This window comes from Abramis brama, assembly GCF_963993115.1.
Source record: "Abramis brama genome assembly, chromosome: 3".
Lineage (NCBI taxonomy): Eukaryota > Metazoa > Chordata > Actinopteri > Cypriniformes > Leuciscidae > Abramis > Abramis brama.
The window spans coordinates 31,836,274-31,850,570 of record NC_139965.1 but is presented as its reverse complement, the minus strand read 5'-3'; the positions used below and the strand labels follow the sequence as shown (position 1 = coordinate 31,850,570).

The following is a 14,297-nucleotide window of genomic DNA, read 5'->3' as shown; positions in this document are numbered from 1 at the left end:
AGATGTTTTTATTTGTCTGTAAATCTTTAGCAAACGGAATCTAATATATTTATATCATTCCAGTTGTCTAACATTTTAGCAATCAAATTATAAAATTGTAAGTAGTGTAAATAATCCATGCACTTCACCTGTTCCTGATGCACAATAAAGGTGATGTCATCACCAGGTGCCACGGCCAACATCTGTCCTTTGATGCCCAGCTGCAGGCCTTTAGGGGGCAGCAGAGGACAGGAATGCTGCTTTGCGCTCTGTTCTTTATTCAAGCCACCCTCACAAACATTAGCGATGACCTTCCGGTAACTTCAACAGACAACACAAAACATGTTAGCCTTGACTTGCTTTTACTTGCCTTAAACTGAAAAATCCTTGTAGTGTTGTTGCCTGGATTTAAACTCTTAGTTATAATGAAGAGTTGTGGAAAAGGCACAATACATTCCTAAATAACCATACTAAGAGGTGGCTAAAACATCCATATCATATTGAAAAGAAGGTTCTCTGCGCTTCTGTAATCCACAAACAAAACAAACCAGACAAAAGGAATCGCCGGTGCAGCACAGATGTCTACTAATTAAAATATTTATTTAAGGTGCATAACAATGAATGACTAATGTTTCGATGTAACTTTGCATCCATATCATATGTTCAGAAATGTCTTGGTTCAGAAACGGAAAAACAGCTGAGGTTTTTCTGAATGAGGTTCTGCTGAAATAACATGCTCTACTTAACACAGCTCAGTATGGATTTGATGGACACAAATCTGATTTGGTTTACAAATCTAATCTTTTCGACAAATCATTTTGCAAGCAATGAAATCTGATCTGTTTGTTCAATCTAGTCAGTACTCTATACAGCATATCTGCTTTGGTTGCTATAGTAATAGTGTCAGAATTGAGAGTATCTGTCAGTATGGAAACAGAGTATGGAAAACTGAAAATGTTGCCTCTGCTCTGTCCATCTTAGTGTTCACAAAGCATGAGACAACATAAGTAACACGTTCATGCAAAACCACTGAATTGTTCACTCATTCACTATTCACTACATAGTAGGCTAATCATCACATAGTTTGCTATGCGGATGTTAAGCCTGACGTGACACATTTGCGGGTCCAACCGCTTTATCAAATGCCAAAAGCAGTCAACAGATAGAGCTAATATACACACACAGTGTGCTGTAATACTACCAAAATGTCATGATCCTAACCTTTACCTCCATATCAAAATCTCAGTTGGCCAGACAGCGATTCATCTGTCCAGAATCTGTAGTGTAAACAGTTTTAAAGCTTTGTTTAAAAGTGTGCTATAAAAAAATAGTGCTCATAAATGGCTGTTGTTGAGTATTCTCACTTGAAACAAAGTAGAACCTATTGAATACCCATAAACAGTATTCAATAAGTCACGACTTAACAAGCAGATATGGTGAAAAATGAATGTGGGGACAGTTCCTGGTAATATCGTCCACTATGACATTTACATATGTGATGTAAAACAGTACTTGAAATCTGATCTGATTTCAAAAATATGTGGATGTGATACTGATCTTATCTGGCTGTCTGAATAAAGAAAAAGAAAAAAGGTGTGTTCATATAAAGTGTCTATGGCATGCATGAGTGGGTGTTTTCTGACATATTCAATAGGTGTGGTGATTTTACCCTACATTGTCTAACACTCTCCAGTGTGTGTGTGTATTACCCTGTGCTGGACTTATAGCTGTGTCCTAAATGGCAGCTTTCAGGTGGAGCGTCAGGATCATGCCAGAAGTCAGGATAGCAGCGATCCCCCTCTAACCTGAGGCTGGGAGCTCGCTCAAAGCCGTAGTCACTGAGAACACACAGAGGCACGTAAAGCTCTATTTTTAGCCCCAGATCTAATTCACAATTCACTGCACTGGGGTTTGAAAGTGAAGTAAAGAGTGTCTTGTTACATCAAAGACGTATGTGTATATTTACAATTGGCTTGAAATGTGCAAAAGGTTATCTCTTTGTTTCGTACCAGGCAAAGTCTTTCTCTGAGCACTGGCAAGGTTTAGCTGTTAGAGCTGATGTATAGCTCTTCCCTTTAATGCAGAACGATGTCTCTTTCCTCCTCCTGTACAATCGTTCCTGGCCCATGATGCATTTCTCTCCCTGTAGGAGAAGACGTGTCATGCATTTCCATTTGAAAGGTAGTGGTAACACTTTACAATAAAGTTGAATTGGTTAACATGAGTTAACTACATTAATTAACATGAACTAACAATGAAAAATACTTCTTAAGCATTAATTCATCTTTGTCAATGTTTCAACAGTTTATCTGTTAATATTATTTAATGGACCTGAGCTAACATGTACGGAGCCCCTGAGGGGACCTTTGCAAAAAAATAAAAAATAGGACTTTCGCGTGCGCACGAGAAACTTTCGAAATCATTCATCTGATTTTCACGTATATCCATTTGGTGTCAAAGCTGTCAATCACGCCGCGTATCTCCCGCCCTGTGGAGGCATCTCGCCGGTCTAAGCATGAGGTAAAGTATCAGCAAACGTTTGTTTTTGACCACTGTTCAAGTTTATTATATACTCACAATATATTCTCAACTGTTATTTACCGGTAAATGGTCTACTCTAGATGAAGTAATTGTCACTGTTTATTGTGGAGATGTTAACGCACGGGTCTGTTAACTTAAGCAATACTTTTAAGGTAGGCTATAGTGTATTTTCTGACTAATAAATTACTGACACAGTAAAGGGTAGATTTAAATAAAGAATAACGAATTTTAAATAAAGAAAAACAAAATTTAAATAAAGAAAAAAACTAAATTTAAAAAAAGAAAAAAATTAAATTTAAATAAAGAAAAAACGAAATTTAAATAAAGAAAAATTACATTTAAATAAGGAAAAAAACGAAGATTAAATAAAGAAAAACACGAAATTTAAATGAAGAAAAAAACGAAATTTAAATAAAGAAAAACGAAATTAAGTTAAATTAAAAACGAGATTAATATAGATTGATAACGGGTGAAAAAAAGGCTAATAGCCTGTTGGGTCCGTGTATGGCTGTATTTTTTTGTACATAGCATAGCCTACTTTGTTATGATTTTAGTATTATAATGATTAATAAATGCACGCGATAGTTTCTCGTGCGCACGCGAAAGTCCTATTTTTTTTTTTTTTGCAAAGGTCCCCTCAGGGGCTCCGTAAACATGAACTAACAATGAAAAGTTTTATTTTGATTAAATAACATTAACAAAGATTAAATCCTGTAAAAAAAAAAAAAAAAAAAAAAGAAAAAAATGTTGGTTAATGTTAGTTAATACTAATGGGACATTATTGTAAAGTGTTACCAAAGTGGTAAATTGATTCACAAATAAAAATCATATTTCCTTTGCTGTTGTTGCTGTAGATATGGCTTTTCTTATTATTATTTTCTTTTGTTTAAATGGTCTACATATCTTTTCTTATTATTTCTTCTCATTAGTTTAAATTAGTTGTACAGCACTCTGATTCAACTTCTAGCGTTTTTGAGCATGCCGTAACTAGAGAAAACAGCCTGATGTTACCTGTAGGTCAGTGAGTTTCCATGAGTCATAATCAGCTTCTGTGCACTGTCTGGGAAACGACTGACGGAAATCCACCTTCACCAGCTCCCAATCCGAACGGTAACTTATGTGGCCAAATACCCTGTCCACAACAGTAAACATAAATAAACATAATCCTTCGCCCGTCCAATAATCCATCCCTCCATCTATAAACATCCGATTATCCTTTAAACCGCAAATGTTGAAACAAAGGCCTTTCATCCCTTTCACCAAAAAATTTGACTATCGGAGTGTAACCTTGACTTCAAGTGACAACACATTCACTACCCAATTACACATCTTGGGAATGGAGCAAACGAGTGGACAGACACATGGATTCGCTCATCAGCAGCGTGTTACTAATGAGCAGGGGCCTCTTTAATTGAGGACATTGAATCTCACATTGCCTTTATCAAAAGCGCAGCCTCTTTATAATACAGAGACCACCTGCTGTTTGACATCTATGGGAAGATGCTCTCCAATTAATCTCAAATAAAGCACTGCTCACTACCACAAGGATGAACCCTGTATCTGTGTTTTTGAGAAATCAGTGCACGGGTGTCATGAACGAGTAAGTCATGAACTGAATATTCCTGCAAGGAATATTCAGCTTTTGATGGACTAAAGGCCTGACCTTCAGGTCGGGATCATGCTCAAACAGCACAAACAAAATGACTGAAAAATCTATATTTTGTCCTAAGGGCCATAAAACCAACACAGGATAAAACAGTCCTAAATGGATAGTTCACCCAAAAAAGATGATTTACTCACCCTCATATTGTTCCAAAACTGTATGGCTATTTTTGTCCATAAAGCCAACGGGGTCCAAAACAATACAGGACCCCCCCCCAGAAGGTCATAGAGGTTTGAAACAACACGAGGGTGAGTAAATGATGACAGAATCTTCAGTTTTGGGTGAACTATCCCTTTAAGGTGGACTAATAATCAGTTCAATTTTCAGAGGACATACTCATACTCACGTCATAACCAGTGTCTCATCTCCAGGTTCACTCAAAAGTCCATCCACAAACACTGATGTGCTGGTGAAGTTGTGGACGCTCCACGTTTGTCCTTCATCTATGCTGAATCTAAGACAAAAATGTTTGATGTGATGTTGTATCAGCAGTATAGATCACTCATATAAGAAAGTTGTATATTATATCATACATCGTGTGACTTATTGTATAAGTCTCTGCTTTGAGGTGAGACATTTGTTAACCAAATATGAAAATGATCCGTTTTCACATTTAAAAAAAATCTTCTAAAATGTATTATAAGTGCGAAACATCATTAATTTCTCTCTTTTATAAACATTGTGAATATTCTGTTATATAAAAATATCATTCAGTTGCCGTTGATTCTCAGTGTGAACGTGATAGTTTGTAGGCTACAAGCCAGCATAAGCACTACAAGCTCTTAGTCTTTTCCTGACAGATGCGGTTGATTGTACTGCCAAGACTCAACGCCGATGAAAGGCTTCAAGGCTTTTGTGAGAGATGGTAATGATTTTCACTTTGATCTTCATATAGGTTTCCCTTTTACATACGTTTGTGAAGTAAGGTGAACTGGACATCTAGCATGTGAATCACTTCATATTATATGGGTTAAGGGTTGGCTTTTACCAACCCTTTGCAGAGGAAGAGATTTAGGCTGCTCAGGAAGTCAGGGTGGTCTAAAGAGCCCTCCAAAGCCAAATGAGCTTCTTAAAGCACTCACTCAAAGGATTACCAGCACAATCAGGTCAGCAAAAGCCAGGGAGGGAAAGTCTTGAATTCTTGTTTTTCATACTAGTCCGACTCAGTGTTTACTACTACTCTTCTTCTCTTTTTATAAGTCCTTCTGTCAGTCTTTGGCATGTCCGCAACTGGGTACATTTGTGTTTAGTTTACACTTACTAATGATTACATTTATGCAGACAATACATTACAGAAACTAATGATCTTACTTGAGTATTTTTAAAGGGATTGAAGTGTCCTTAATGGCCACAATGACACCGCCATGATCCAGATAGAGAATGTGATGCTCTTCTTCGAAAACCTAGAGTGTTCAAATAAATAAAAAAAAATAAAAAAAACACTTAAAGGCGTTTTAAGTTCATCATAATACATATCAGAATCAAGATTCAATGTCGCTAGAGAAAACTGCAGTTGAGCAAATGAGAGACAGCAACAATCCCGAAAATCACTGAAAGGACATTAAGACAGAGAGATGAGCCTGCCACATACTGAGCAGTGAAACGGCAGCAAATGAGAGGGTGTCAAATGAAATTGGGCAGAATGGGAACAACAAGAGGAACAGAGATCTGGAGGGTGTTGAATACAAAGAGCAAATCTAAAGATTTGTGACAGTCACAGAATAATCTATGATGAAGCATTTTTATGAGACCGAATAATCGTTGTAAAACATCTTTGCAGATCATTAGTCTCTTCTCTGTGTTCATTCTCACCTGTCTCCAGGTCTTGCCACAGTCTGAGGTGATGTACATCTCTTCTTTATATTCAACCAGTTGAGACCCAAGGTTACCTGAAGAGAAGATGCACACAGAATATCTTCACATGAATACAGAGAGAGAATCTTTCATTTTCTTCTTTTTAACTTGAGGCAAAGCAGCAATTTCCTCACTTTGTTCGATTTTAAGAGAGAGGGAGGAGTAAGCGTGAGCGAGCTACATTTAAAAAGAGTGAAACTGTGAAAACTGGAGGCTACAGGGGATCAAAGGCTGAGAACTAGTTAGAGCTGAGAGGTTGCACAATAATAGCAATAGAAAGCTGGATTTTGAGGGAGACTCAGTGCTCAGTCTCTGCAGTGCATGTACACATACATTTACATGGTGACAACTACAGTAGCTGCAATGTGTTGATAACTCTTAAAACCAGAGGCTGAAGGGCTCTAACTACTCATGTTTGTTAGTAAGTGAAATAAGTCAAAAGTGAATAAGTCAGCGTGACACTGTCTGTGTTTGTGTGTGTGTGTACATGTTTCTAAGCCCTGGGGGAATAGACAGACATTTTGACCTTGTAAACTGGCAACAGCTCTAGCCTTGGAATCAAGAACATTAATGTATTGTCTTCTTCAATTCCCCATGAACCCTGTGGCAATAAAGAGGAAATATTTCATATATCTGTGCCTGCCTCCTTTTGTGCCTCAGTGTGGACTCATCAGCTTTGCACAACACTCAGAAATGGGGAAAACCGGATCAAAACCAAGGTTTCTCTTGTATTTATTTTTATGGTACATCACATTGAAATTTCTCCCCTAAAAACACTTCTTAGCATTCCTTTCCTTTTTTATGTGAAGAAATAGTCTGCTTTGTACACACTATCATAATTTCCCTAAGCATGGTGCAGTGCAGATTTGGATCTGGACTATAATTATTTCTTGTAATTGAAAAGTTGAGGAGTACAGAGCTTCATTTGATTTGAGTTTTTGGGCTCCTCACCGCTATGGTGACAATACTGAAGGGTTATAGTTGTCATGGAGACTGACCTGCACCCATTATGAGGCCTGGGGCAGAATCTTTAGTGTGGACGGTTCCAGATACATACGGGTTGTCAGCCCAGCGCAAGTGGAGATGGAGGTGACAGTCAGGCTAGGAAGAGGAGCAGAGACAAAGAAAAATATTACTCTCTTTTGGTATCTATATGTATAGGCTCCGACTTTTTTACACTTTGGCAATCACGCCAATGTGATTACCCAACAGATGCACCACCATACATTTTTTTTAACATAATGTCTGCACTTAGAAGATAATCTGGACTCACTGACAAACACACAAAACCACCTTGCTTTAACAAAGAAATAACAGTCTAAATTCTACAGTAAGGAGTCCATAATTTAAAACCACTTCACAAGTCATACTACATAACGTCCGGGATAAAAGATGGATCAGAGCAAGCATATTTAAGGTGCCGAAAACCTCAAAAGGGGTGGCATTAAAAAAGACGAAGAAATGACTAAAAATGGAAGATGAGCAATAAAAATTAGAGAGGAAGGTAGAGAGAGTGAGCAGGAGAGGAGAACGATAGGAAAAAAGACATGTCAAAAGGAGGGCTGAGAGATGGGACAGATGTGAGAAGGGTGGCTAGACAGACAGGAAAGGAGAGAGAAGTCGATATATGTCCTTTCAGCTCTGCTAGCTTCTGATTTGTATCTCGTCTCGTGTTTGTCAGAAACCATATCTGTGTCTTAATTAATGGCCAGCTACCAGTTACAGGTGTTTAAAATGGACATTTCATATCATATATTACATATTATCTCTGGCTGTGTGTGTGTAAAGAGTAAGCCCTGTGGATTTGTGTGTGTGTATGTGTGTCTGTAGATTGATGACTAGGATCATTTTTTTTCTTTTTTGTCTCATGAGAAAGCGGCAGAACTAGTGCCTGCTCTGCCCACCAACCCACAACCGCAAACAGCGGGAGATGAGTCAGATCGAGGGGTCAATGACTTCATGTCTGTGTCTGAGACAGTTGTGGTACAATCATCTTGAAGAGGAAAAAAAGCAGAGTGTGGGCTGGATATATATCCGTAGCTGTATATTGAAATAAAGTCTTGATTTTGTTGGTATGAATATGCAATGAATTGTTGGTAACATTACATCAGCACAACTATATTTAAATCAAATGTGGTGTTTGTATTTTAGTTTTTAGTTTGTAGGCATGTTATTTTGTTTGGGAAAGGTAAGATTTGATTTTGAATTTTTGAATGTTTTTGAAAAAAGACTCTTACCAAAAGTCTGCTCACCAAGGTTGCATTTATTTGATCAAAGACTAATACTGTGAAATAGTATCCTATTACAAAACCACTATAAGAACGGTTTTCTATTTTAATATATTTTAAAATGTAATTTATTCCTGTGATGCAAAGCTGAATTGTTCAGCATCATTACTCCAATATTTAGTGTCACATGATTCTTCAGAAATCATTCTAATATGCTGATTTGCTGCTCAAGAAAACAGTTGTGATGCTTAATATTTTGGTGGAAACCGTGGATTCTTTGATCAATAGAACAGCATTTATTTTAAATAAATATTTTCTGTAAAAGTCTTTACTGTCACGTTTGAACATTTAATGCATCCTTGTTGAATAAAATAATTAATTTGTTAATTTCCAAAGACCCCAAACTTTTGAATTGTAGTGTATTTATAAGATCATGTGTACAAAATTAATTTGATTAAAGTTAATGTAGCACTAATAGATAAACAGCAATGCAAAAAGCTGAGCAGAAATATATTTACCTGCTTGCAACTGACAGGTTTGCCGTTCATATCAGTTGTAGGAGGAGCCAGTGGTTCCCAGTCTCTGCCTTTGTTGTAGGTGATAAGAGTCGTCACTTTTCCATCTACCTTTTGATTGGCTAAGAATACGCCCTTGATGCCACGAACCTGAAAAATACACAAACATACACAAAAGATATTTTGGTACTACTCAGTATCACTTAGAGCCTGTAAAGAAGCTGTAAAATGTTATTATTAAGTCAAATCCTGGCAGTCACAACTGTCTAAGAAACTGTAATATGTGTTAGATCAAGCTTGTTTTAGTAGCACAGGGACATCAGCTTCCTAGAATCACTTATTTATTAAAGCACGCTACTGGCTATGAATAATGAGTGAGTGAATATGCCTGAAGCCTTGCTAGACATCACAAGCACTTTTATGTGTGTAACACCTCCACTTTTAAGTGTGTGTTTTTAGAGTGTTATATAGATAAAGGTCTCTGTCAGTGTGAATGCAGTCATGTAAACTTTACTACAGCTGAGCTATTTTCAGTTCATTACGCATTAAGTGGGATGTAAAACCCACACTGCCTTGTATTACACAGGGACTGTGTGGGGTGAAATGTTGACCTCCAGGATGTCGATGAGGACATTCTCTTCAGGCTGCTTGGTGCTGCGGACGTTCTCCAACACAATGGAGTAATAGACTCCCTGCGGATCTGACTGGTAGAGGTTGTACGTGTCCGTCTGATACCACTCCTGAAGAGCCAGGAATACCTGATTCTCGTCTGTACTCACGATTTGCACATCCTGCGCAAAAAGACAGAAAAGCAGAAAGATATGACACAAGGAGATTAGAACATGTAAGGGTAAAAATGAAATAAATTGAATGCAAATTGCAGTTTCAGTTTTCTCAGCAGGTACAAATAATTAACACAGCGATTCTTTTGAGTGTGTGTCTTTGTGTGAATAGAGACAGAAAAGCTTGATGCTTTCACTGGAGCTTACATAAAACAACAACAAACACAGTGCTGCACATAATTCCACAGTGATTATACTTAGTTGCTTTGAAATGAAAAGTTTATTTTGAGCTGCTGTGAAGAACTGAGTTGGAACAAACTGTGCAGAGACAGATTTAGATGAAATGAAAGCATGAACAATTAATAAATCCACCCTATAATTACTGTAGATCCTTTGGTTTGCTTTAAAATACAGAATCAACACTAAGCTCCTGAGTTTTGGTAGCTTAGCAGCATACATCCGGGTGCTGTGGCAAAGACTGGGTCAGGACGGGGGAGTTTGCAACCATGTTGTTCTTGCCGATAAAGTGAAAGTGGGTCGCATTAATTTAGGCACAAAGATGAAGGGTACAAGCTCATGCCCCCAGCTGAATTCATTCATAAGAACTTAAGTGAAGAGCGAGTAAAGTCCCTGAAGCATTGAGCAGCTTTAATGTGCTTCAGAGACCAAATTCTATTTCTCACTTATGTCCCACTAACAGCAGTTTAGAGGCACTGAGCCCCCTCTGTGAGAGGTCAGTTACACAACACTTGTTTGCTGGGAGAATTATAGGAATAAGAATAAGAACGCTAAGGATAAAGTAACACGCTTTAAGAGCAACGGTAACTTGTGTGTGCGCATGTCCATTTGAACCAACTAACATTATTGTACATGCAGCAAGAAATGATGTTAGGCACAAAAAACTGCAAGAGGGGCTTTATGAGTAATAAGTCCACTCTACATATACAGTATAAATCTGAAATTCTGGAAATTTCACCTTTGGAAATTTGGAAATCATAAAAATGACATGTATTTTAGTCAGAATTAAATAGAATTGCCAGACAATATCATATTTCTTTGTCTTTTTCACTTCCCAACAAAGGCTGGAAGTTTTTATGGCTAATACACATTAGATTTATTATTCTTGTGGTGCCACAGAGCATGACGGGGAATGTGGTTTGCTCTGTCAAGCTTTATCACAATTTGTATCAACACTACACAAAATGCATACAAACAAAATGGTACTTATTATGATCAAACACCCAGCTCAGAAAGTCTTGGCTTAAAAAAAAAACGAAAAAAAAACAATTACACCTTTTGAGAACTTCACAAAAAAAACTCACCATTATAGTTTTCTAATCCTGATTCATCCCTATGGTCTCCTCCTTCCTAAAATATTCTCCTATATCCACATGCAAACAATTCTGAAACGTACCAATTTTCCAAGAGGGTTTGGACTATTCTGATGAAATAAAAGCAAATATTTAATTTCAGAGAAGCTCTTATTGTCACAATCACCATTGAGAGTGCCCTTGATTACCATCAGAGGGTACTCCAGCTCAGACTGTTATCACTCTAGCAAAGACTACATTACCCATTACACATTACCCACTGCCCAGACTATCAGCCATGATTGTATTCAGCTGTTGCTTGTTAGTTTCTGCCTATATAAACCTGGTTAAATCAGTCACTCTTCAGTAGGTCTTGTTAGTCTGTAAGTACTGCATTTCTGAGCCTTGTTCCCTGGATATCATTGGTTTTTGCCTTAGCCCTGGACACTGTCTTTGTTTGGACTGCTCATTTGTGTTTCGACCTTTGCCTGGCATTTGTGTATGTCTGTGGATTAACCCATTAAACTGTGTTTGGATCCTCAAACCTCGAGTCTCGGTGCAGTTATGTTACACTTATATAGAGGGGAGTGTAAAAGTGAATAGAGGCATTATTTTTACTGATCCTAGTTGTCATGAGGTTCATGATAACATCTGGAAACAATCTATCACAAATTGTAATAGCTGAGAGATCAGATTTGGAGATGGTACTGAACACGCCTCTTGTCTAGAATTGCAATGTAATTCCTGTCTGTTTGTTTTTGGGTCAAATATGAACAGCACAACATCTTTTAGTTAGTTGGGAATTAAAATTTTAACGATGAGCTCATCTTTCAACCAAGGCTTACACAAGACAGTGAAGTCATCGCTGTGAAACACAGCTGCTGAAAGTTTCCCTGGAGAAAGTGGAAGTTTTAAATGTGGATTATTAGATCATCTAAATCATCACAACAGCAACAAGAACAAGAGAGTAATAGGATTAAAACGGAAAATGCTGTAAAGCACTTTTAGATCTTATATTTTAAAACACTGAATGGATGGATCTGTCCTGCTTTTGTCTATCATGCTGTGTGACAGGACATAGCACTGATAACAGCACTATCAGAACTTAAGACCGCATTATCCATCTGTCTCTGACAGCAGGCACATGACCCCTATCAACCATGACACAGCTGCAGGACATTTGTGTCTCTGCCTACAATCCCTGAGTGTATTATTGGCAGGCTGGCTGAGTGTCTATGTATAAGAAAAAAGGATGGTATGGGTTACAGTACAATAGTCAGATGGATGGAAAGACATGCTATCCTTAAAGGTCTATTTGTATTTTTAAAAAAAGGCATTTCAACACAGCAGAATGTTTGCTTTTCTCTGTCTGGTGGATTCATTGTGCTCCAATAGTGGTGCATTTGAATTCTGGTCATGCTGCCATTCCTGAAGCGGAGAAACAGGTCTTAATTGGCCAAAATCAATAGTATTGTTTCTATTCACAGTCTGTTTCAAGTAAAAGAACACTGGGCCCTTTTTAAGTGATTTTGTGTGGTTGGAGGGATTGCAATTTGACTGCAATACCAATATTTACCAAGGCTAAAACATTTAAAGCAGGCCTACAACATTATAGATGCGCCATACAGTTAAATTCTCTGGAATTATGTAGTTTTGTAAGTTCAGTTAATGATTGGGGATCAAGAAGATTGAAATGAGCCTTCTGATTTTTTTTCATTTTAGATTATCATCTCAGATCTCATTTGAGATTAAAATGAAAGTCATCCTAAAACAATAGAGTGCTAAATGCTTTCATACATATAGTTTATCCAAAAATAAAAACAGTTTTTTTCAAAAACTGAAAAAATTCTGTCATCGTTTACTCATCCTCATTTTGTTCCAAACCTTTCCAAAGACTTTCTTTATTCTGTGGATTTCATTTTTTAAGAAATCAATGGTACCCAAAACTGTTCACCAACATTCTTGAAATTGTTTATTTATCTGGCAATTCTTGAAAACAAATTCTTGGCTATCCATTCCCTTAAACTTCAGATTTTAATCTTCAGATATAGCAGGCTTTACTTTCTCGCAAATTTCATAAAAATAAAATAAAAAATAAATCATTGAGATGAGCTTTAAAAGAAGAAAGACAAAGGATGAGAGAAGGAAAAGAGAGGAAGATGTAGAAAGTTTAGTGGCGCTTAGCCATTCAGTGCCATAGGTGTGTTACAACAAACAAATCATCCCGCTGGAGACAAGGACCATCATTAATCCATAACATAAAGAAAGAAGAGATCTGAGACTGCATACTGGAATTGGGTTTTGCATTTTTCAAAAGGTTTTCAATTATTCACTGTGGAAAATATGGGCACAACATCAGCCAACCCCATTTCTCTCTCACACACTCCAGCTCTCCTCTGGGTTCTTGAACTAGGTGTCTAAAATTTGACCCATCTGCTCAGTCAAGCGAAACATGGCTAAAAGAGCACAAGAGGGTCTGAGATGGGAAAAACATCAGTATTGCTTTAACCCTCAAAATGACACCACGTAAGGGAAATGATAAATATATCCGTTAAAAATTCTCAAAAGCCCTTGCATATGCGCTTGAAGGCACTGAACGAATAAATCTATAGCGTGTTCAACATCTAAAGTAATTAAATCAAAGCTTTGCCATTAAGGCGAATGCCTGGTAATCTGGAGCATCTTTCTTAGTAATATTCTTTCTCTTACACTTTTCTTTGTCTCTCTCTCTTTCACTCTGTCACAGTGAATCAGTGGTTGGCATAGTTACAAATGCCATTGACAGCAGCTGCCCTACTGCCTCTCTCCTTTCCCTGCCTTTCTCTCTCTGAGGTGAAATATACATGAAGCAGGCCCCCCTGGCCTCCACTCTAATCAATGTTATTCAATTACAGTCAGCCAGCATTTTACTGAAGCACTCCCTTGGGTTAGAGCCACAGACAGCCTGGTCAGTCATCAGCTGTAACCCTTAGCCAGCTGTCTTCTTTTGCCAGCATATTACTGCCATACATCACGGCTCCTCAGTAGGTTAAACCCACATCTGGGTTGTAATGGTATAGTGTTTCAGTGCTAGACACCAACTGTGCTCTTCGGTTCATACATATTGCCGCAATACGTCATAGTCAGTCTCTGGCTTTAAAGTGAAATCCTCAACAGCTGCAGTTGATAAAAGAACAATAACCACCTTCAAACAGTAATTCACAGTTAGTACATAGTTCATAAATAAATAAAAAATCAGTCACTTCAAGCACACAACTATACACGCACGTGATACTGCTACACTATTTGTTAACTGTCTGTTACTATATGTAACACAGACTGTTTCACTGTTTGTTTCACTCCGTTTGTATGCACATGCTGTCAGTCTGTGCATTAGTAGTGGAGATTTTTCAGTGACTATTTTTGCAGGTTACATCAGTACACCA

At 37.6% G+C, this 14,297-nt stretch overlaps 1 protein-coding gene across 6 annotated transcripts in view; it reads right to left on the bottom strand.

Moving 5' to 3' along the window:
• The window catches only part of sorcs2 (sortilin-related VPS10 domain containing receptor 2), a 185,157-nt gene that overhangs the window by 9,670 nt on the left and 161,190 nt on the right, over positions 1-14,297 (bottom strand). For all 6 annotated transcript variants that reach the window (XM_084108164.1, XM_084108165.1, XM_084108166.1 and 3 more), the window contains exons 9-18: positions 9,392-9,571; positions 8,784-8,930; positions 7,036-7,138; positions 5,996-6,072; positions 5,495-5,586; positions 4,530-4,637; positions 3,532-3,652; positions 1,989-2,122; positions 1,689-1,817; positions 129-300 (exon numbers count right to left, since the gene is read on the bottom strand). In XM_084108164.1, the coding sequence (XP_083964290.1) occupies positions 129-300; positions 1,689-1,817; positions 1,989-2,122; positions 3,532-3,652; positions 4,530-4,637; positions 5,495-5,586; positions 5,996-6,072; positions 7,036-7,138; positions 8,784-8,930; positions 9,392-9,571 (1,263 nt within the window). The remainder of the gene's footprint in view (positions 1-128; positions 301-1,688; positions 1,818-1,988; positions 2,123-3,531; positions 3,653-4,529; positions 4,638-5,494; positions 5,587-5,995; positions 6,073-7,035; positions 7,139-8,783; positions 8,931-9,391; positions 9,572-14,297) is intronic.